General features: G+C 41.6%; 1 protein-coding gene across 7 annotated transcripts in view; it reads left to right on the top strand.

Moving 5' to 3' along the window:
- The window catches only part of STAU2 (staufen double-stranded RNA binding protein 2), a 228,320-nt gene that overhangs the window by 22,598 nt on the left and 181,309 nt on the right, over positions 1–24,413 (top strand). For all 7 annotated transcript variants that reach the window (XM_079796393.1, XM_079796395.1, XM_079796399.1 and 4 more), the window contains 2 exons: positions 744–903; positions 7,633–7,768. In XM_079796393.1, coding sequence (XP_079652519.1) covers positions 744–903; positions 7,633–7,768 — 296 coding nt within the window. The remainder of the gene's footprint in view (positions 1–743; positions 904–7,632; positions 7,769–24,413) is intronic.

Genomic DNA, 24,413 nt, shown 5'->3' with positions numbered 1-24,413 from the left:
TGGAAGGTTAGGATGTGAAGTGAAGGCTGACAGGTGGGACCAGCTAGGACGGGAACCATCGAAGGGTTTTAACCTGCTGTTGGTTGGGGTGCTGCAATTGGATTTGAGTTTTAGGAAGATAGTTTTAAGCAGCAATCAGGTGGGAGGTGATTATGTCTGAGCTAATGATGATGAAAGTCTGACTCCAACGCAGCGTCACTGGCAGACAGAGAGGTTTGAGAAATACTCATGAGGTTAAAATGGACAGAGTTTGGTGACTGGCTAAATGTTGGTTGTGGAGGATTGAGAGAATCTTGGTGACATAATATTTGATAGGATTGCCTGACTTATTGACTCGATCATGCTAAGTATGAGTTTAAGGAATTTAATTTTATAAAGTGTTACAGAGACCGGGCCTTTTGGATTCCCTTACAGTTTCTCTTAACTCTTTGTACTTACTCTACTTTTTTGAGGACTATTTGAATGGCATTATCAACATGATCCTTTTTAGGGAAGTGATTTCTTTTGACTTTCCTACCCCAAATGTACATGTATGCCTTTCAGCCTTTGGATAGGACAGAACAGATTTGGCACAAGCTCTTAACGTTCTTTTACAAGGTAGAATCATACGATTTTGTTGCAAATGATCTGTAGGGGACCTCTAGCTCTAAAATGTTGGTTCTGCGGTGTATCTATTTTTCTCTCGGAGAGCACATTTGATTTCCTGAAAACTTTTAATGTGTTTCTTTCTATGTCTTTCTAAGATGTTTTCAGTGCAGCTGAGCCTCGGAGAGCAGACATGGGAATCGGAAGGGAGCAGCATCAAGAAGGCCCAACAGGCTGTTGCTAGTAAAGCTCTGACTGAATCGACGCTTCCCAAGCCAGTTCAGAAACCGCCCAAAAGTAATGTTAACAACAACCCAGGTATGAACAGACTCATTTCCTCTGTCATGCTGTGTGTTCTGTGTGTGCTGGTCTCTGTCCGTTACAGCAGGCCAGTTATATAGTCAGCAGGTGTATTAATAGTATGTGTGAGAAAGACAGGTGAATGATAACTGAGCGTGAGAGAATGAAGAAGGTAATTGTAATTAATTAAAAATGTTGCCTTAGTGGATACTATCATGGTACATTACTGACCTTTTCTTTCTTTTTTTAAAAATATTTTTTATTGTTTTTTTTTTTTTTTTTTTTTGAGAGAGACAGAGGAAGGGAGAGAGAGAGGGAGAGAAACATCAATGCAATCTACCGGTTGTTTCCTGCATGCCCCCCACCAGGGATTGAGCCCACAACCTAGGCATGTACCGTGACCCTTCAGTTCATGGGACTGATCCCCAACGGAGCCACACCAGCCAGGGCCATTACTTATTTTTTTCAATCTTGGGCGAAAAGAAATTTGAATACAAAGAACAGAAATAAGATTGAATTTTTTCCTAAAGTAAAGATAGAAATGATCAATTTTTATTTTTCAATATGTCATATAAAATTTAATAATTAAAATGGTTATTCTTTTTTTTTTTTTTAGTTTAATAAAACATTATAAAATTAGCCTAAGCATCTTCTTACTCTGTTTGTTGGTGTAGAAATGATATTCAGTTTAGGACATTCATATGAAATTTAGTAAGGAACCCACAAATAAGAAAAAAAGCAACCCCATCTGTGTTTAATATAATGAATGCTCTGATTTTAAGCTCCTACTAATAATTTAAAAAAGTTGTTCTGCATATAATGCCAACAACATTATATGTCCAGTAATCTTTTGGGAAGAGGCAAACCTGTGTGGACAGAGTGCATGAATTCACAACATCAAATTAATAAAGTTTCATAAGTTTAGTATCAGCCCTACATCCTTTTACTTATTCGTTAACTTATTAATTCAAGTAGTTACCTCTGACCAGTATTGCTTTAGGTGTTTTTGTGATGGAGTACAAAAAGACATTTTGCCTGCCAAACAATGACCCTATAATCTATTTAATTATAGTTCACACTGTAATTGTAATCAAGTCAGACACTTCTTGTGCTCACGTGGCACCTGTTACATAGACACAGTCTCCTTTTGCAAGGGCTGTTCTTTCCAGAACTCCATGACTTTCTTATTACTAAGCCTTTTGCTTCTGCCCAGCTGATTCCAGTATTTCTTAAGTAAGTTTAAAGAAGCAAAACTATTATAATAAAAAACCCCCACCTATTTAGTTTGAAGTTGATAAGAGGCTACCTACTTATGTGATTTTTAAAATCTCTTTAGATTACTGGTTGATCATTAGGACCCCACCACTACTTCTGTTTATTAAGAACTTACTTGTATACGTAGATCTAAGAAGTATGTAAAATGTAATATTTTATGGTCGTATACATAAATCACATAACTCGATGGTAAAGGTTAAGTACCAAGTGAATGATAACAGCCATTGGTGTTGTAAGTTATGGCAACATGGCTGGAGGTAGCTGAGGTGAGATGTGGACCTTGACTGGAGAGTGGGCAGGCATGGAGGAGAGGAAAGAAGACTCGACTCTGAGGAAAGGCACTGGAATTGGAATCTGGACAATTGGTTTGGTTTTAAAAACGTTGTAGATGGTTTTTAGTTAGAACAGCTAAGTGACCATTAAGAGATAAGACTGAAGATGGAGCCTGGCTGGTGTGGCTCAGTAGGTTGGGTGTGGTCCCATGCATCAGAAGGTCCCAGTTCTATTCCTGGTCAGGGCACATGTCCAGATGGCAGGCTCAATTCCCAGAAGGGGGCGTGGGGGAGGCAGCCAATCGATGTTTCTCACTTTGATTTTTCTCTCTCTCCCTCTCCCTTCCTCTCTCTGAAATCAATTTAAATATATATATATAAAAGACTGACGTTGTATTTAAGGAGTGGATTGTGATGGACCTGAGTGCCAGCTTTAGGAGATTAAGTTTTATCCACACAGCAGGTCCTCGATGACCTCGTTTCATTAGGTGCTGCAGGAACTTCACTCGTGTTTATCACTTAGCCTCTGGGGAATTGGCTTCCTCATACAGGTTTCCATTTAGCTTAAAGTCGAAGACCCTATGGACGATGTTGAAGGAGGACTTAGGTAGCTTGGTGGATTAATATTTATGAGCTGGTGGATGATATGTTTAAAAAAGCATTTTAGGAAGTTCAATTTGACATGTAAATGGAAGGTAGAAAATACTAAAAACATGATCAGTTAGGAAACCCCTGCCATAGTTTATGGGTGAAGAAAGAAGAAAAGAAAGTCATGTGCATTTAGTGCTGTCTGCCCCTGTGCTGCAGGGGTGTTGGGAGTGGCGGCCAGAATGGAGCAGGACGGGAGTTCCTGACCCAGTGGCTGCCGGCCCGGTGGCTGCTGCCGTGCGAGTGCGGTGCTCTGCAGGGCGGGTGGTGTGAATGGAGCAAGAGCGTGTGTGCCGAGCCGTGGGTCAGGCCCACCTCGAGGGTTACTGCAGGAGGCACAGCAGCCAGGAAGCCAGAGGAAGGAAGCAGGACCGAGCCTGAGGGCCCGTGGAGATGTGTTTCCAGTTGGAAGTGGCAGTGAGCTGAGGAATGAGTAGATTGGGGGGGTAAACTTTTAAAATGGAGTATAATCGGATGTACCGGCAGGTGCACGCACCATGGTTGGGGAGCCCTGGTGGATCTTGGCTCTTCGATCGCTTTACCAGTTCCACAGGCTCTACCAGAGCCCCAGCCCTTTCTAGTGGTTACACAACTCCAAAGGGAACATTGCTCTGCTTTCTGACGTCTTACATTCATTGTGCCGGCTCGTGGAGCCATACACGAGATAGCTTGTTTTTCTCCATGTTACGCGTGTGAGAATTACCTGCGTTGTGTTGAACAGTGTAATATTCCACTGCTCTGTAGTATCCCATTGCATGAATATCCCACAATTTACTTAGTCATTGTACTGTTGATGGACAGTTGGGTTGTTTCCAGGTGGGGCTATTATTGAGAACTAATACTGTTGTGATCATTCTTGTACATATACTAGTACATCTCTGTTGGGGATGTACCTAGGATTGCAATGGTTGAGTCATAGGTTTTGCACCTGTTCATGCTTAAATCACATCAGAAGATGAATTAAGGCCAGAAGTTGATGAATGCCACAAAAAAGACAGGTGTTCTTGCATCACAAGCTTCTATTTCTAGATCTGTTGGAAAAAATGAGAAAGCTATTTAGGCATCAACTAGACACACTAAAGAAACCAACAGAGTTTTAGCCAAACTGAATAGTGAATTGCAGCAACAATTAAAGCATGTTCTTTTTTAAAATATATTTTTATTGATTTCAGAGAGGAAGGGAGAGAGAGACAGAAACATCAATGATGAGAGAGAACCACTGATTGCCTGCCTCCTACATGCTCCCTGCTGGGGATCCAGCCTGCAACCCGGGCATGTGCTCTGCCAGGGAATCAAACCAGTGATCTCTTGTTCCATGGGGTTGAAATGCTCAACCACTGAGCCACACTGGCCAGGCACCACAGTGATTTTTTTCTTTTGTGATTTAAAACAACAAATATTCTTTCCCAATGGGTGATGTTTCAGTTACAGTATTCTTTTTAGATTTAATAGTTGGCATTCTACCCAAGAGCTTTTCTTCCCTCTCATTTTTTCATTTGTTTATTTATGTATATCACCACAGATACCTGCATTCCTATTTAACTTAGAGGCTTGTAATCTATCATTATTTATTTCAGTTCTCACCTTGTCCCAGATTTGGCCAGTGGTATGGTCCCTTCTAGTTAATCCCTGAGTCCTTCTGCTATTTCCTCCTCATTCTTTGATCATTTCTTCCTTTCTGGTACAATAGCTGTTCTAGGCCGACTTGTATTTTCCTGGCCCTGGCCCTGACCCTGACCCTGACCCTGGTGCCAGCCAGTTCCCCAAGGGGCCCTGAAATCCATTCATTCTTTCAACAGATACTTATTGAGTAACTACTGTGTTCTAGGGACTGTTCTAACTTCCTATAAAGCTGTGGCCGCAAGTGTCAGTAATATGTGGCAATTTTCTTTCACCTGCCACATACTAGAAATCCACGATTGTAGCTATAGAAGTTTGTATATCTAATTAATTAGTCTTTTTATATTTATCACTGATAAATGTAGAAATTTCCTTTAATGTGGCTAAAAACCACTGAAAAAGGATCCTGTGTTTATAGTGTTGTTTATAGCCATATGATACATGAGGATTCCTGTGTAACAATTATCTTTATGTAGCCTGTGCCCAACTGGCACATGCTGAAAATAATGGTCCTGGGCATTACCTGGAGGTATCTCCAAGTTTGAAGTTACTCTTTGAGTGTTTTGTGGGAAAACATCACTGCCTTCGTCTAGTTCTTGGTGAAACAGTAGGAGATCCTTTTCTCTAGAATAGAGGACCCTTTTCAGCACGGTTTGTGCTTTTCTGCTCACGTTCTCTCCTTCACAAAGACCCGGTGTGACCTTGAGGCTGTTGATGTCTGTGCGATGATTGCAAAGGAAAACTCGAAATGACATAAATTTTACAACTGGTTTACATGTTAATTATTAAACTGAAGTCTTCCTGAAGACAATTGTAAGCTTTTAAAGGCATAGACTGCTCTTTGGTGTTGATACAAATCTTTGGAAAACTGTTAGGCCGTCCGTAATAAAGTTAAACATAAACCTGCTCTGTGACTTAGCAGGTCCACTGCTAGGTATGCACACCCAGAGCAAATGAGTGTCAAGATGGCTTTTCACTTAATAGCCCCAAACTGGAAACAGTCCCAGATGTCCCAGCGACAGCAGATTAGATAAACTGGTATATTCCTTCAATGAAATATTCAGTGATGAAATATAGTTTGAAATACTGACATATTCAATAAAATCATTATGTCGAGTGAAAGAAGCAAGACAGAATGATTCATATTCAGATTCGAAGGACAAAACTGATCAATGATGACAGAGGTCATAATGGGTAACTTGGGGAGGTCGGTCTTGACTGGAAAATGGCACGAGGAACTTTCCGGGTGCTGGAAACGTTCGTATCTTGATCTGAATGAGTGTCTACATGTGTAGTAATTCATGGAGCTGTATGTTTAAGGTTTGTGCATTTTATTTCTCCCTTGGTAAAATACTGAACAAACGAAAGACGGACAGAAAAGAAAATTCCTTCATGTTGACTTTCTCTTCCTCTGCCCTGTGCATATGGATTAAATTAGGGATTTGGACTAATACAAATAACTTTGCTTTTTTTTCTTATTCTTTCCCACCTCTTCCTTTGTCCTTCACTCCCCATATTTCCCCCCTTTCTTAACCTTGGTTTATTCTTGTTCCTTTAAACTCTCCCGTGGTTTCACACGAATTCTTTAGAGATGAGACCCAGTGAGCACGTTCTTGAGTCTTGGTGGGTTGCTTGTGGCCTGGCTGGTTGCCAGGGGTGCATTTGGGTCAGCCCCCACCCCTTTGCTGGTGCTCTGTGCCGGCCCCGGGTTCACTGTGGCAGGAACTGGACCCAATTTTGTATGTGATGAATGGAGTCTTAAACGTACTGTGCACAGAATTTACATTGCAAATAAATTGTTCTTTCTAAGAAAGCTTTAGATTTATTTTTGTGATTTGTTACATGGAATGTATGTAAATATATTTTATTAAATAACTTCTTTTGGTATTTAAAATAACTTGACATAATTTCACATTGTGTATTATTCATTATATAATTATTCGAACTTGTACTAAAATAGAGAGAGTAAGGTACCGAATATCTCTGTACCCATCCCCAGCTTCAGCGGTTATCCACACATGATAGGCAACCTTGTTTCATTATTTTTTAAATCCTCACCCAAGGATATTTTTCCCATTGCATTTTAGAGAGAGTGGAAGGGAGGGAAGGAGGAAGAGATAGAGAGAGAGAGAGAGAGAAACACCAATGAGAGAGAGACACACACACATCAGTTGGTGGCCTCCCGTACACACCCTGACCAGAAGGGGCATTGGGGATCGAATCTGAAACCAAGGTATGTGCCATTGACAGGAAATCGAACCTAAGACCCTTCAGTGCACAAGCCGACACTCTAACCACTGAGAAACACCAGCCAGGGCCGATTTTGTTTCTTATCTCTCTCTCCTCTGAGTTATTTTGAAACTAATCTCAGATATATCACTTCATCCATGCATGCTTCAGTATGTATCTATGAAGATTATCTACAGAAAGCATTACTTGTATTCCTTTGTCCTGTTGTTGGTTATAGAAAAAATTCAAAATTTATTTTCATTAGATAAATCCAAGAATTACTGATGACTGTGTTCCTTGCTAATTTTAGTTGCTCGATTGCCAAATATAAGTAAAAATATTCACAGATGATAATGTTTAATGATTAGACAATTGTAAGTTTTCTGGGATAAGTAATGATGAAATTCAAAACTTTCTTAATAATATCTGAATTGAGCAATCTGTGAAACTTGTGTTTGCCTTGTTTTGAAATAGTGTCACTATAAAGTTGAATTTTGGGTCATTCATTACTATACAGAAAATGTTGCAAAACCCCAAATTCCAGATTTCATTTGGAATGATTTTCCTGTTTATTTAGTTTGTTTATGCACTCCCTTAGGAAATCAGACCTACTTCCATGGTGTTTACATGTAATATAGATAGAGCTTGCACGATTCATTAGGGAAATACTTGACTTGTGTGCCTTTGCTATGTGTCTTCACAGGTAGTATCACTCCCACCGTGGAACTGAATGGGCTTGCCATGAAGAGGGGAGAGCCTGCCATCTACAGGCCACTAGATCCAAAGCCTTTCCCAAATTACAGAGCTAATTACAACTTCCGGGGCATGTACAATCAGAGGTGCGTCTGTCCTTTTGGTTTTGTTCTTATTTATTAGTTCATGCATGTGGTAAACGTTTCTGAAACTCAAGGAGTGTTTTCATTGTAAACAATATTGACTTCAGGCATATTTCATGGGACTTAGCTAAATCAGACTCTCAGGAATACTTCACTTAGAAAACAACTGGTTTTCAGGAACTAGTTTTTATTGAGTCACGAGACCCCTATGTTTGTTTTGGGCGGGACCATGTTTTAAAGCCATTCCACAGTCTAGTGCTGACAGCCCAGTCGACTTGCTCATTTCCTCACCAAGCAGGTGGTTAGCTTAATTAGTGTTTTCCTTAATTTGTCCGAATATATTGCAAGCATGAGTGTTTATAATTTTTTTAAAGACAGTTTTTCATGATGGATAAAAACTATGAAATTATAGGACACCTCAATGAAATTTAGTACTGTGAAAAGGAGTAAGAGCCTACTTAAATTCTCTCCTATAAGAGTTTTAATAATTTATAAAAAGTTTGCTGGGAGGATTTATTAAGTCTTTCTGTACATTACATAATTTTTTTTTAGCTTACTGAACATTTATTTTTTTTAAGGTATTATATTTGTACATATCTTACCATTGCCTTACATAATTTTGTGATAGTTATAAGTGTAACAGAATTTTATTTTATAAGCATGGCAGAATTTTTAATAAGGTTTATAATCTTTGATCATTTGTAAAAGTAATTTAACTCATTATAGAGGATGTGAAAAATGCAGAAAGTTAAAAAGAAATTATAAATAATTTGCAATCCCAGATTTAACCACCTTTAATATTTTGGTGTACTTTATATATATTTTATACTTTACATATAAACATATTTAACCAAATTAAAGTTACCCATAATATGCAATTTCTGTAGTACTTCATGGAGGTATATGTGAATGATAAAATGTACAAATCTTAAATGTACATCTTGATGATGTGATTATTTTATTTATGTATATATGTAATTATAGTTTATTTGATGACTATTTACCTGTATGAATCCTCATTTGTCACCATCCCCACCGGGAGTACCCTCCTCCCTCCTCCCTGAAGTAACCACTCTTCTGTCCCATAGACTAGTTTTGCCCGTTGCTGAACTTCATATAACTAGACTCATACAGCATCTACTCTTCTGCATCAGACTTTTTTCACTTTATATAATGGTTTTCTTTGTTTACTTTCCTTTTTAGAGATTCATCCGTGTTGCTCATATCTGGGTTTTGCTCTTTTTTATTGATGAATAATGTTCCTTTGTATGACTATATTATAATTTGTTCATCTCATGTATGTTACATTGCCTTCTTTTCACTTAATATAGTGATCGTTTTTCATATCTTTAAGTAATCTTTGAAAAATCTTTTTAATGGGTATTAATGCTTTATATGGCCAAGGTATACTTTATAAGTATACAAATAGGTATAAACAAGGAATATTTTATAAGTATACAGAATATACCTCCTTTTGACCATTTAGGTTTCCCTTTTTATGATAATTATAAATAATGCTGCAGTAAACTGTCTTTATATACCAATTTTTGTTTATATCACTGATTATTTCTTTATATCACTGATAGATTACTGCAAGGGGGTATTGAGAATAACGTTTTGCCCAATTACATTGAAGTTTTTACTAATTTCTTACAGTATATTCCATTGCATTCTGACAACACAAATTGGGTTTGAACGCATTGTCTTGTTTGATAGTTAAAAAGTGGAATGTTTTTAGATTTTGGTTTTATTGATTACTTGTGAGACTGAACAGTTTTTCAACTATTTATTAGTTGCTTATTCTTTTGACTTGTCTTTTTGACTTTGCTAACTTGTATTATAGTGCTTCACCAATCTTCAAATGTTTATGTGTTGGAGGTATTACATTAATTCCTTATTTAATTTTCTTAAAAAAAATGGACTAGATTTGTGTTTGTTTTGTGTAATATACTACAGTTTTAAATGTTATATGGTCTAATCTGTTAATTATTTTTTTGTTATATCTTTTACTACTTTTATGTCTAAGGAATTCTCACATGTGATCAGATATTTGCTGATGCTTTGACATTTTTTTATTGAGGTATAATTGTTGTGTAACATTGTGTAAGCTTAGGGTGTTGGACATTGATTTGACACATGTATATTGCGCTATAATTGCCATGGTGTGTTAGCTAATACCTCTAGCATGTCACATAATTATCGTTTCATCTCTGGATGGGCTGCTGATGCATTTCAAATGATTTCGTATATTTACCGATATCACAGACTCAGATGTGCGGAGAAGATATTTATTTGGTCTATACATAATCTGATATTTTTTTGGTGTCTTGCTTGGTAATGGAAAAATTACTATTTAATCCTACTTAAATTGTAAGTAACTCATTTAAATATTGCTCAGGTTCTCTGAGAAAACCTTTTAGACAATCTCGTAGACTTCTGCCCCTCGCTTTCCCCCTCCAGGGGTGTCTGGGGAATTGACTGTACTGTCCTGGTGGGAAGGGAGGGCCCTCGTGTCTGTCTGGGGGCCTGCATTGTGCCCTGGCTCCTCCGGGCTTCGTGGTGATGCCCCTTGTCCATGGGTAGCTGGCACCTATCTTGCCTGCCCTGCCGAAACCTGCCCGTGGTGAGCGTGGGCCATTGCCTCCCCCTGAGCACTCCTCCAGAGCATCTCCCTTCTTTCCTGGCCGCCTTGGCCCACATCTTAGCTCTCCTCAGCTGCCTGGGATGCTGCTCCATCCCCTGTGTGTCCTCTCCAGCCACGGAGCCTCCTGTGGCAGGCTTGTCGGCTCTCCACTTGGCGTGTACACCGCGTAGGAGGCAAGAGGGACATCACATTTGTCGTAGAGTTGCCTCACTTTCCCTTTTTCTGTATAACATACCCATTACTTTCCTTGTCAGCCTGAGTTTACCTAATATAAATAAAACTATTTGCCTACTTGAGCACCGTAGATCTGTTTGCCCACCTGAGTTAGGAACCTCGTCGATTTTATGTTTGCAAGATAGTTAACTTTTAATGTGCTGTAACAAATAGACTCAAGAGGACATTATACTTAGTGGACTCGTGAGGACATTATACTTAAATGTTTATTGATTTTGATGTCTATAATCCTGTATTGGACTTTCGCTAGAATTTTGATTAGTGAATTTATTGCCTATTTTTCATTTTCGTGTTGTTCTATAATTGACGTATACCATTATAACTTATTACTTTCGAATGAAAGAAATCTGGTGGTGAAGCAGTGAGACATCTGACATTAATCTCTGTCCTTAGGAGCTCATGTTCTAGTGGGGGAGGCAGTCGTCAGTAAGAGGCGGTTACTCACTGGGAAGGTGACAGTGTTGATAAAGAGCTGAAGGAAGAGAGGGAATGAGCAGTGGGAATGGCACTGGCGGGAGGAAGGGCGTTCCAGGCAGCAGAAACGCCAAGTGCAAAGGCCCTGCCGTCAAGTGCAAAGGCCCTGTGGTAGCTGAGTGCGGGTGCCTCCATCAGGGGCCAGAGGGGCGGGAAATGAGGATGTGCCGGGTCCGGGGTTTCCTTTGATTTTATTTTTTCTGCTTTAGATCTTCTGCTAAGAACGCTGTCATTTTCCCTTTGTTGGCAGTCCCTAGTTTCACGATCTGATTCCGTGGTTGTCATGAAGGTGCAAGGATTTTATTTGACTTCTCCAAAGGGTTGTGCCTTCGGCCATTTCCATGTAGTGGATAAAGTGGACTTTCCCTTCAGGTTTTTGGAGAGTCTGAGTCACTAAAAGGGTAAAAAGAAAGTAGGGAAGACGCCAGGCCATGTTTTACAAAAGCTCTCCGCTCCCGAAGGCCAGACCTCACCGCTACTCCGTTAGAACTGTGATACCGCAAAGGAGCTTAATTTGCAGAGGACGCCACCCAAATGTGTTACAGGGCGTTTGGAGCCAAAGATTCTAGGAGATTCCAGGTGAGTCAGCAGCTTCCTAATAAGGCAGGGAATGAAAGGTGAAGGAGTTTAAGAAACAGGTAGCATTTACAGGGATTTCCGAAAAGGTCTTTTCGTTTTTCTACTTAAACTAACATTAAGCAATAGTTAGATATTGCCCAGGCTGGTTTTTTTTTTTTTTGTCTGTTTTTTCCTGAGGAGGTTCCTGCACTCATTCAGAGGCCTAAGGCGGACCTCATAAACAGGATTCCCCCCCTCCCTCCCCCCATTTTTGACGGCTGGGGCAAAAAGAGATGATGATTCTCACCTGGACTCTGAAGTCCCGGCCTCCCTTGGCTACCCCCAAGATGTTTGAAAATGAATACATCCAGTTACATCTTTTTTTTTCTTTCTTTCTCATGTGGAGCCCTGTTGACTAACATAAAGTTGAAAGCATCCACAGATTTATACGACAAAGTACAAGATGTACAGATTGGAGAGCGTTTTATGCTTTTGTTCTCCCAGCTTTGTTACCGAAAAGTACACACATGATCTCAAGGAACAGAATGGTTAAAATCAGGCCTCCTGCCGTTTGTCCACTCTGTATATTCATTATTGCGTGGCTGGAGCCAGAGGGCCTCTCGTGTGCTGACGCAGGCTGCCCGTCTCAGGCTCGCCCACGTGGGAATGGGGGATTTTGCCCTGTGTGACGGGGGGTCTCGCGGGGAGGTCTGTGGGCGTGGCTGGATGCAGGGCTTTAGTGGTGCTCATCTCATTTTTCCTCTGCTTCACTTTATTTTCAAAGAAACTTGTTTCCATTAGCTATACCTTGTGTGATACCAGCCCTCAACCTGCCATCTGGAGAAGGAGAAAAAGGTTTTGGTTTTGGATTGTTCTTAGAAAACACACACACACACACACACACCCCTTTGTGTAGACTGTCCATCCCAGAATTTGTCATTCAGACTGGATTTGGGGTTGGGGCAGGGGGGACTTTAATTGGCCAAGTTTGGGTTTGTGCTCAGCCTGGATAAATAGGATTTAGTCCCATCCGAATAACACAATTATTTTATGGAATGGTTCCCCAAAGGCCAGATTCTGAGAGAAAATCATTTCCATTACAGTCTGGACATCCGGTTCAAATCCCGGTCCTGCTGCCTTTAGCTGTGCGATTTGGGGAAGGCGCTGGCCTCCTGACTTGCCTCACTTCCCACAGGGAGATAACCCACCTGAGAGGGCTTTTGTGAGGCCTCGTTCGCTCAGCAGACATTGTTCAATGCCTGCGACTCTGCCACATGTTGTGTTGCAGTAGATACTTTGATGAATGACAGGCTAGGGCCGTGGTCGGCAAACCGCGGCTTGCGAGCCACATGTGGCTCTTTGGCCCCTTGAGTGTGGCTCTTCCACAAAATACCACGTGCGGGCGCACACGTACGGTGCGATTGAAACTTCGTGGCCCGTGCGCAGAAGTCGGTTTTCGGCCTGGGCGAGTCTAACGCTGAGCCACACTCAAGGGGCCAAAGAGCCGCATGTGGCTCAAGAGCCGCGGTGTGCCGACCACTGGGCTAGGGGATTCTGAGTGTAGAGGAGGAAGACAATGAAAAGAAACAACAGCAAGGATAGATGTGTCCATATGGCGATGGGAACATTGAGGACAGCCTCCCTCAGACGGGAATCAAGCCTCCGAGGAATAGACACTTACACTGAATGTTCGAGGTTAACCAGGTGACAGCCAGGGGAAGGAGGTTAGGGACAGCAACCTAGATTTTGAGAACAACAGCAAGGAATCCTGAGAAGTTTAGTTCATTCCTGGACTTGCAAGCAAATGGGTGTGTCTGGGATGACAGTGCTGAAGGGTTCAGGTAGGACGCTGACCTGGATGCCCACAGGTGGCACGCCAAGAGGGTTAGGATTTATCCTGAAGGTGATAGAGAGCCACTGAAGGATTGTAAGATGAGGGATAAAATAGCTGGATATTTATTTATTTATTATTATTATTATTTTAAAAATATTTTTATTGATTTTAGAGAAGAAGGGAGAGGGAGAGAGAGAGAAACATCAATGAGAGAGAATTATTGATTAGCTGCCTGCTGCAAGCCCCCTACTGGGGATTAAGCCCGGAACCCAGGCATGTGCCCTTGACTGGAATCGAACCCGGACCCTTCAGTCCACAGGCTGATGCTCTATCCACTGAGCCAAACCAGCTAGGGCTAGCTGGATATTTTTTAAAGGAATATTGCTTTGATAGTGTATGGAAAATAGCTTGGATAGGCTTAAAATTCAAGGGAGACAGATGAATTACAAGGATATTGTAATTCAGGCTTAATGTGATGAGAGCCAGGGACAGTGAAGAGGAGATTGTGTCTAGGTATTTAGAAGATAGACTTCGTAGCACTTGGAGAGCGATTGGATGGGGAGCATTAAGGGTAACCTTCACATCTCTGGACAATGGGAGGAGTTGGAGCAGGTCTTTGGGAAAATGAGGAATTTGGTTTGGGCTGTGTTGAGCTTATATTACCTATGAGATACTTAGGAGGAGTCCAGTTATCACTCTTTAAAGCCTCAGTGAAGGGTATGTGAAGATAACCTTTGGCTTTGAGTGTTGGTTGGAGGTACACGTGGGAAGAGGAAGCTCGGGCCAGGGTGTCCGGAATAGCATGTGTAACGAATCCTGCAGAAAAGGGCATTGTTTCGGATGCAACCTAAGTTTGAATGACCCATGTGTTCTTTGTTCATCTAGAGGTTATATTTCCTTCCCAAAAGGGTTTGGTTCTGTTGGTTTGTCATCTTCATTTTGGAACAGTTGCATGGCTTGCATCCACGCCAAGCACCCCTGGCCTCACGTGTGGTTGGTATATTTCGTGTCAAGATAATATTTGGTTGCCTTTGTCTAGTAGTGTATCCGATTCCTGGGCCAATCACTTGTGCCTAGGTTAGTAAAGCTGCTTTCTCTTAGCATGTGTGGTATGAGTCATAGCAAGTGAAACAAGGAAAGGAGTTTGGACTATTTTGTCCCAAAGTTACTTGTTCCTATGGCAGAGCCAGATACCTACTTGAGGCTACCTGTCCCGCGCGCCTCCCCCCCCCCCATTGCCCTGGGAAATTAACCTATCAGACTTGCAAAGAACTTTACAGAGGGTGAGACAAGTTTCTTGAACTGTCTGACCTGATTTTATGTAATTATGTTAAATATCAGTAAACGTAGAAATAACTAAGATTTTAGTTTATGGAAGTAGCTTATTACATTTCAAGGTTTATGGTACATAGGTCAATGACTAGCTGCTAATTATTGTTAGATGTGCTGTTTATTTTAAGCTTGTCCAAACTGTCAATCTAAGTGATCTTCACTAGTGTAATGCCCCTTTAAAAAGCATATTGGAAAGAAAGTAAAACAGCTGAGAAACTGAATGTATTTGTAGCAGTAGTGGTATAAACAGGTATAACCTGCAGTTTTGCTTTCTGCCACCAGATGGTGCTTGTATACTGATAAAACAACATACAGTCTGGATGCATTCACTTTGGTTCATATTCTAAGGCTGGTGGTTAAATGATAAATAATAGTTTAAACCGCATGAAATTGCCGATATTTGACTGTTTTTTAACCTATAAATATGTCAGCTTCATATGGTTCAATATAATAAGCAAAAATCAGCCAGATACACAGCTGACAATATGGATGAGTAGGCTTTCTGCTTTCAGAATTGTGTAACGGAAATTTTATACAGGTTGGTAGTGTTAGCTCTGAGAAATTTGAAAAATTCTGAATCTTTTTTTTCCCCTCCTTTGATTTGGAGAGTCTCCTTTGGTTTGAGTAGAAAAACAGTATTAGGAACCAGGTGTTTTTCCTTAATATTTGGTCATTTTTTATGTATTTTCTTGAATTATTGATTTTTAGTGAAGGGTTTCTCAAGTTTTTAATGTCAGTTGGATTTAGAAGGAAATTTGAGTATGCTCTTTAATGCAAGTGCTGTGACTTTATAATGAGTATTTATGTTGCATGTTTATGGAAGTTTTTATAATAACACTAGAGGCCTGGTGCACGAAATTCATGCACGGAGGGGGGGTGTCCCTCAGCCCAGCCTGCATCCTCTCCAATCTGGGACCCCTCGAGGGATGTCCGACTGCCCGTTTAGGCCCGATCCCAGTGGCAGTCGGTCATCCCTCTCACAATCCAGGACTGCTGGCTCCCAACTGCTCGCCTGCCTGCCTTCCTGATTGCCCCTAACCGCTTCTTGCCTGCCAGCTTGTTCACCCCCTAACCACTCCCCTGCCAGCCTGATTGATGCCTAATTGCTCCCCTGCCAGCCTGTTTGCCCCCAACTTTCCTCCTCTGCTGGCCTGGTCACCCCTAACTGCCCTCCCCGGCTGGCTTGATCACCCCCAACTGCCCTTCCTTGCAGGTCTGGTGCCTCCCAACTGCCTTCCCCTGCTGGCTATCTTGTGCCAGCCATCTTGTGTCCACATGGGGGCAGGATCTTTGACCACATGGGGGCAGCCATATTGTGTGTTGGAGTGATGGTCAATCTGCATATTACTCTTTTATTAGATAGGATAGAGGCCTGGTGCACGGGTGGGGGCCAGCTGGTTTGCCCTGAAGGGTGTCCTGGATCAGGATGGGGGTTCCCTTGGGGCATGGGGCAGCCTGAGCAAGGGGCCTGTGGTGGTTTGCAGGCCAGCCATGCCCCCTGGCGACCCAAGCGGAGGCCCTGGTATCTGGAACTTATTTTCCTTCTACAATTGAAACTTTGTATCCTGGAGTGGAGCCAAGCCTCCTGCTTGCTCCGTGGCCGGCAGCCATTTCTGTTGGGGTTAATTTACCTTCTATAATTGAAACTTTGTAGCCTGGAGTGGAGGCCTAGGCCGGCCAGGGCTGCAGAAGCTTTGCTTCCTCTGTTGCCGGGGACAACCCTGACCTGCTCTTTCTAGCTCCGTGGCTGCCGCCATTTCTGTTTCAATTTGTTTACCTTCTATAATTGAAACTTTGTAGCTTGAGTGGAGGCTTAGGCCAGGCAAGGGCAGGTGGAAAGCTTGGCTTCCTCTGTTGCCTGGGAAACCTTGCTCTCTGTGGCTGTAGCCATCTTGGTTGGGTTTATTTGCATACTCGCTCTGATTGGCTGGTGGGCATGGCTGGTGGGCGTGGCATGTGGGTGTAGCGAAGGTACGGTCAACTTGCATATTACTCTATTATTAGGTAGGATTTCTTGGAAATAGAATATTGTGTCTAATAAATTCTGGGCAAGCTGTTGTGTTATCACCAAAATAGGCCATGTTCCAAAGTTTGTTTTTATGTTGGTTACTGGAAACTACTAAGTATTTTTCCAGAGAAAGATCTTGGTAAGAGGTGGCAAAATCTGTATCTTTACTTCCCCACCCCCTCCAGTTGATCTGTCTTATATTGAGAGTGGTTTCCTAAAATGCCTTAGCAATTGTGTATGTCTCTCCTTGCATCTCCTGTAGTTGTTGCTTCCTAGGAGTAGTTGCTGTGTTATCTGGCACGTAGGTGTGCCTAACGGTTACGTGTTATTTGAGAATTGCTGACTTCAGCATTAAAAAATGCCCTGTGACATGAACACATTTTAGGTGGAATTCTCTGTGATACCAGGATGAGAATTGTTGTTTTCTTTTTGTTTTCATTAGCTTAGTATACCTTTGTTTATCTTTTTATTTTCAGCCATTCTCTGTTTTTGGTCGGTCCCTTATATACAGCATATAGTTGGGTCTTGCTTTATGAGACAAATTAAAAATGTTTTTCTCTTAAGCCCAACACATATTGGACTTGAGAAACAAAGTGAGACCTGTTTTTGATTGCCTGATTTGGGATTGGTTGCCAGTATGCACTGTTGGGTGTTGGCCATCTGCTGCTCCAAAGTTATGGTGAGGATATATTTGAAATGCATGATAATATGAAAACATTTTATAAACAAATATACTGTTGTCAGCAGACAGGCATTGAATTAATATTTTTATTTTTCCTACCCTTTCTGAGGATACGAAATTAAAGAAGTGTAAGGATAACTGATGGAATTAATAGTCATTTGCTAAGTCTTAGGAATGCCTTTTCGGACAACTTCCTAGAAAGTGAGAAACTGAGTAATTGTAGTAAATGTGTAACACATCGCATTGCAAGTCAGGTGGTTTCTAGTTCTTTGCTTTCAACAAATCGCAGGAGGACCTGATCAAGCTGTCAGTGGCCTCAGCATGAAAATGACTTCTGACGGTAGATGACAGTGGAAGTGGTGACACAGGAAAAACCTTTTACTTTTAGCAACACTCAGCGGTGATTTACATCTTAACGTGAATTATGGTTTTCAGTGATTATTCCAACCTAGAAAACTCCAAAATAAGAATTACATTGAGAACCTATATCATTTTAGCAGTAAGAAATATTCTTTGTAGGTACAACAATATACACCTTTTAAAAAGCCCTAACCATCTCACTAGGTAGCATGCCCACTAAGATTTACTTTCTGTTTTAAAATGATCAAAGTTTGTGATTTATGTTGTTCCATTAATTATTTGCTGATAATAATTGTAATAATGGATCATTCTACAACATTTAAAAAATACATTTTTATTGATTTCAGAGAGGAAGGGAGAGGTGGAGAGGGATAGAAACGTCAATGATGAGAGAGAGTTGTTGATTGGCTGCCTCCTGACCGGGAATCGAACCTTGAACTCCTGGTTCATAGGTCGATGCTCAGCCACTGAGCCACGCTGGCCAGGCTGTTCCACAACATTTTAAAAAACATACATGCTTATGGTCACAAGAGATATAAAACTTCTGAAATTTTAGTTAATATCCATATTCTTGATACATAGGATTATGGAAGAGTGAGCAATGAAAGACTTTCAGTTATAAAGTGTAACATTAGGATACAATTCTATGGAGAGTGGAATAAAATGCAAGTTCAAGAGAAAAAACAGTGATGTAAAATTTCTGATGTATTTAACAGAGTTTAGGTATTGTTGAAGTAGATGAGGATAGATGTCAACTTGTTATGATATTTAGATTGCTTTGGATACATTGAAAGGAATGACACACTTTTATTTTCAAATGTCAATACTCACAGCAAACCAAAAACAACATTCTTCGGAAGTATTTGAGCTTCTAATGAAAACTTTTATTTTATTTTACCTTTTCTAATGGAAAATTTTAGCTGTAATAATTATGCAAGAGTATACATAGTTTTGAAAATTATTTTGCGGGGTCTGAGCATTAAGTTTGAAGAGTGTTGCCATGGACACGTGGAGAGAAGCTGAATGGAGATGGCAGCTGTGGAATGCGCAGGGTGGTGTGTATTTTTAAAAAATATATATATTTTATTAATTTTTTACAGAGAGGAAGGGAGAGGGATAGAGAGTCAGAAACCTCGATGAGAGAGAAACATCGATCAGCTGCCTCCTGCACACCCCCTACTGGGGATGTGCCCGCAACCAAGGTACATGCCCTTGACTGGAATGGAACCTGGGACCCTTCAGTCCGCAGGCTGACGCTCTATCCACTGAGCCAAACTGGTCAGGGCGGTGGTGTGTATTTTCTTGATTTTCATACCCATAGGGAGATGCGGGTAGTTTGAGCAAAGTGGCTTGCTAGTTTAAAAAAATTTTGAACATGAATATGGCAGCCTTAATTAATCTTTTGAATTCAGGCACACCCAAAAAGTGAAATCTTATTTTCCTTTTATGTTACCTAATATAATTCTCCCATTTATAAAATAATGAACTTATTCATCATCAGTATTTCTGGTGTAGCACAGGTAAAATATTTATCTTGAGCCATTAGAGGGCAGCATGAATTTACTTTTGGAATTAGCTTTCCAAAAGTAAATTCAGTATTTCTGATGTAGCACGGGTAAAATATTTGAATGCTTTTAAGTCACAGGCTTAATTTATCATAAGCATCATTTCAAGGAACTATGAAATTTTTTAGTTAAAAGTCAGGCTTTCATTTGGCATTTTTGTAATGTAATAAAAAACATGATAGCATATAAGTAAGCCCCCTTTTCCCCCTCCTCACCTTCCTGTCCCTAAGCATAGTGGAGCTTTTATACATTTTGGAAAGTGGCACAGTTTGATTCTTACTACTTAAACTTAATATTTACCTTGATTTTCAGCTGAAGAATGAGGAACTCAGGAGTCTCAGGTGCTCTGTGAAAAAGGGGTTTTGAAGACAAATTTGGGAAATGCTACATACTGTATCCGTCTTAAAGATTCCTTAACGATTAAAAAAATATATATATATATATACACACACATATATATATTATTTATTTCAGAGAGGAAGGGAGAGGAAGAGAGAGATAGAAACATCAATGATGAGAGGGAATCACTGATTGGCTGCCTCCTGCACATTGGACCAAGCCTGCAACCCAGGCACGTGCCCTTGATCAGAATCGAACCTAGGACCTTTGGGTCTGCAGGCCGACGCTCTCTCCACTGAGCCAGACCAGCTAGGGCTCCTTACCGATTCTTAAAGATGTCATGCAGAAAGCTGTTTGTCTAAGTGGTTCCAGCTCTGGCCGAGCATCAGACTCTCCTGAAGCACTAGGTCTGATGCCAGGCTCTCTCCAGACTCATTCCGTCGGAACTGCTGGCTGGAGAACTGCACACCAGCGTTTTACCAGGTTCCCCAGGGGAATCGAATGTCCTGTGTTGGGCACACATTACCCTCTGTTAACATCAAGGATTATTTTGAAGGGGGACAGAAAAGATGGCGACCGGCAGGAAGGTAGGGAGAGAGAGAGTGTGAGTGAGGAACCCATAGAGGAGAGTGTAGACGTGTGTGGTGTGTGTGTGTGAGCTAGGGTCAGTTAGATTCTGCAGGTCTTCCAAGGGGCTCCCGAACAGGGCAGCCCTAGACGGCGGAGCCCCGCGCACAAAGCGGACACTTCTCGGCGGCTGGTGCGGACCCGGAGACCACGCCATCTTGAGAAACAGAGCTGCCTGAGACTCGGATCCTGACTTCTGACACAAACCAGGACCCTGCAGCCACTGGGGACAGAGAACTGCTATCACAGCTTCAGACCAACAGACAACAAGAATCCAGACTTCCCGGCAGATTTCCGTGAGTCAAAGAGCCTATCCCCCTCCTCGCAGGCGCTGATAGCGCCATAGTAACTGATAGACCCGCCCCTCCCCCAAGCTGCTGAGCGCCCACAGCGCGCGGAAAGCGCCATAGTAACTGATAGACCCGCCTCTCGCCTAAGCTGCTCACAGGCGCGCGCACAGACAGCGCCATAGTAACTGATAGACCCGCCCCTGGCCCAAGCTGCCGAGCTTTGCGCAGGGACGCGCTCCCTCTTAGGGAATTTGGCGCGCGCTCGCGCGCGGGACAGAAGCAGCTCCCCGTCGGGGAAATCTGTCAGTGCGCACAGAGGGCTCCCCTTCGGGGAATTTGGGGGAATTTGGCTCGCGGGTCACAGCTCCCCCTTCGGGGATTCTTAAGAGCGTGCACAGAGGGGCTTCCCTTTGGGGAATTTGGCGCGCAGGACAGACTCCGCCCCCCTTCCGGGACTTTGGGAGAGTGAACTGAGCCGGCTCACCTTCAGGTTTTTAAGAATGTGTGCTCTAGCCGGTTTGGCTCAGTAGAGAGAGCACACAGAGGACACAGCTCCACTTCAGGGAATTTGGCACGCCGGACACAGCTGCCTGGGATCCCTGACTCACAGCGCATTCACACTAAGAGCCAGCGACCCCAATTGTTGGTGCGTGCACACACAGGGACCCTGATTCTCAACGAGAAACCGCACAAGGCAACAGAGACTTTGACACTCGAGTCTTGGTGCAGACACAGGGAATCTCTGACTCCTGGCACATGCTAAGGATCTCATTCTCGGCACATACCAACAGTGTGGTGCAGACAGGGCCCCTGATTCTAAACGTGCACACGAGACCACACGGAACACTGGGGACACTGATCCTGGGCAAGTCTGGTTCCCACCAACCAAAGGCAGCCACACGTCCTAGTGTCAGAGCACTTCAGTGAAACTAGGGTGGAGCGAAGTCCCCACAGCACACGGCCCAGGTCCACGCAAACGGAAGCTTGAGCTTTCTGGTAATAGCCAGAATGGGGAAACGAAATAACTCACAGAGGAAAGAAAATGTGGAGTCGCCAAGAAAGGAAATTAGTGAAACTGAAGCTTGCAACATGACCGAAAAGGAGTTCAGAGTAATGGTCATGGAATTTATACATCGGATGGATGAGAAAATCAACAACTTATGCAAGAATCAGGAAGAAATGAAAAGTGATATAGCTACAATCAAAAACACCATGGAAAGTTTCAACAGTAGACTACAAGAAGCAGAGGACCGAATTAGTGAGTTAGAAGATCAGGTACAGAAACAAGCTCAATATGAACAGCAATTGGAGAAAAAAATTAAAAAGCAGGAGGAAAGCCTAAGAGAGCTTCGGGACAACCTGAAACGAAGTAACATGCGTATAATAGGGCTGCCAGAAGGACAAGAAGAGCAGCAGGGATTAGAAAATCTATTCGAAGAAATAATGACAGAAAACTTCCCGGATATGGGAAAGATAAAAGTTACGCAAGTACAGAGAGTCCCAAGCAGGATCAACCCCAAAAGACCCACGCCAAGACATGTCATAATTTCAATGGCAAATATAAATGATAAAGAGAGAATCCTAAAGGCGGCAAGAGAGAGACAGAGAGTTACCTACAAAGGAACACCCATCAGATTGTCAAATGATTACTCATCAGAAACACAACAAGCTAGAAGTGAATGGAAGGAGGTATACAAAGTGTTGCAAAGCAAAGGACTGAATCCAAGAATACTATATCCAGCAAGACTATCAATCAAAATTGAAGGGGAAATCAGGAGCTTTGCAGACAAAAAAAGCCTCAGGGAGTTTATCACCACCAAACCAGCAATGCAAGAATTGCTAAAGGGAATACTGTAAAAAGAAGAAATAAACAGGTAAGAAGGAATACAGACACAAAAATAGATATGACTGCAAACAAATACCTTTCAGTAATAACTTTAAATGTAAACGGACTAAATGCTCCAATCAAAAGACATCGAGTAGCTGAATGGATAAAAAAACACGACCCATATATATGCTGTCTACAAGAGACCCACCTCAGAACAAGAGACTCACACAGATTGAAAGTGAAGGGATGGAAAAATATCTTTCAGGCAAATGGAAATGAAAAAAAAGCTGGGGTAGCAATACTTATATCTGACAAAATAGACCTCAAAGTAAATGCCATAACAAGAGATAAGAAAGGCCACTTCATAATACTAAAGGGAGAAATCCAACAAGAAGAAATAATTCTGGTAAACATATACGCTCCCAATATAGGAGCACCCAAATACATAAAAAAACTCCTGGAGGATATCAAGGGAGAGATTAATAGCAACACAATCATAGTAGGAGACTTTAATACCCCACTATCACCACTGGACAAATCCTCTAAACAAAAAATCAGCAAAGAAACAGCAATCCTAAATGACTCACTAGACCAGATGGAATTAATTGACATCTTCAGAACATTTCACCCCAAAGCCACAGAATATACATTCTTCTCAAGTGCACATGGGTCATTTTCAAAGATAGACCATATGCTGGGTCACAGGCAAAGTCTCTTCAAATTCAAGAAGATAGAAATTATATCAAGCATCTTCTCAGATCACAGTGGCATAAAACTGGAAATCAACTACAATAAATATAATCCAAAGAAATCAAACACATGGAGACTAAACAGCATGCTATTAAACAAGGACTGGGTCACCAGAGAGATCAAGGAAGAAATAAAAAACATCATGGCAACAAATGACAATGAAAACACAACAATCCAAAATCTATGGGACACAGCGAAAGCAGTCTTGAGAGGGAAGTTCATAGCTCTACAGGCCTATTGCAAAAAACAAGAAACAATGGTAATAAATTACTTAACACTACAACTCAAAGAGCTAGAAAAAGAGCAGCAAGAAAAGCCCAGTGTAATCAGAAGGAAGGAAATAACAAAGATCAGAGCGGAGATAAATGACATAGAGACCAAAGAAACAATACATAAGATCAACAAAACCAAGAGCTGGTTCTTTGAAAGGATAAACAAGATTGATGGACCTCTAGCCAGGCTCACCAAGAATCAAAGAGAGAGGACCCAAATAAACAAAATCAGAAATGAAAGAGGTGAAATAACAACAGACCCCGCTGAGATACAAAGGATTGTTACAAAATACTACGAACAACTCTATTCCAACAAACTGGACAACCTGGAGGAAATGGACACATTCCTAGAAAAATATAACCTTCCAAAAATCAATCAAGAAGAATCTAAACAGCTCAATAGGCCAATAACTATGGACGAAATTGAAGCAGTCATCAAAAAGCTTCCGGGCAAACAAAAGCCCGGGGCCTGATGGCTTCACAGGAGAGTTTTACCAAACATTCAAGGAAGAACTAAAACCTATCCTCCTCAGACTATTCCAAAAAATTCAAGTGGAAGGAACACTTCCAAGCTCCTTCTATGAAGCCAGCATCACCCTAATACCAAAACCAGATAAAGACAACACAATGAAAGAGAATTATAGACCAATATCCCTCATGAACATAGATGCCAAAATCCTCAACAAAATTCTAGCAAATCGGCTCCAGCAGTACATCAGAAAGATCATACACCATGACCAAGTAGGATTTATCCCAGGAATGCAAGGATGGTACAATATCCGCAAATCAATAAACGTGATACATCACATAAACAAATTGAAAGATAAAAATCACATAGTCATATCCATTGA

Source organism: Cnephaeus nilssonii, assembly GCF_951640355.1.
Source record: "Cnephaeus nilssonii genome assembly, chromosome: 18".
NCBI classification, from domain to species: Eukaryota; Metazoa; Chordata; class Mammalia; order Chiroptera; family Vespertilionidae; genus Cnephaeus; species Cnephaeus nilssonii.
This window is presented reverse-complemented; position numbering and strand designations above follow the sequence as displayed.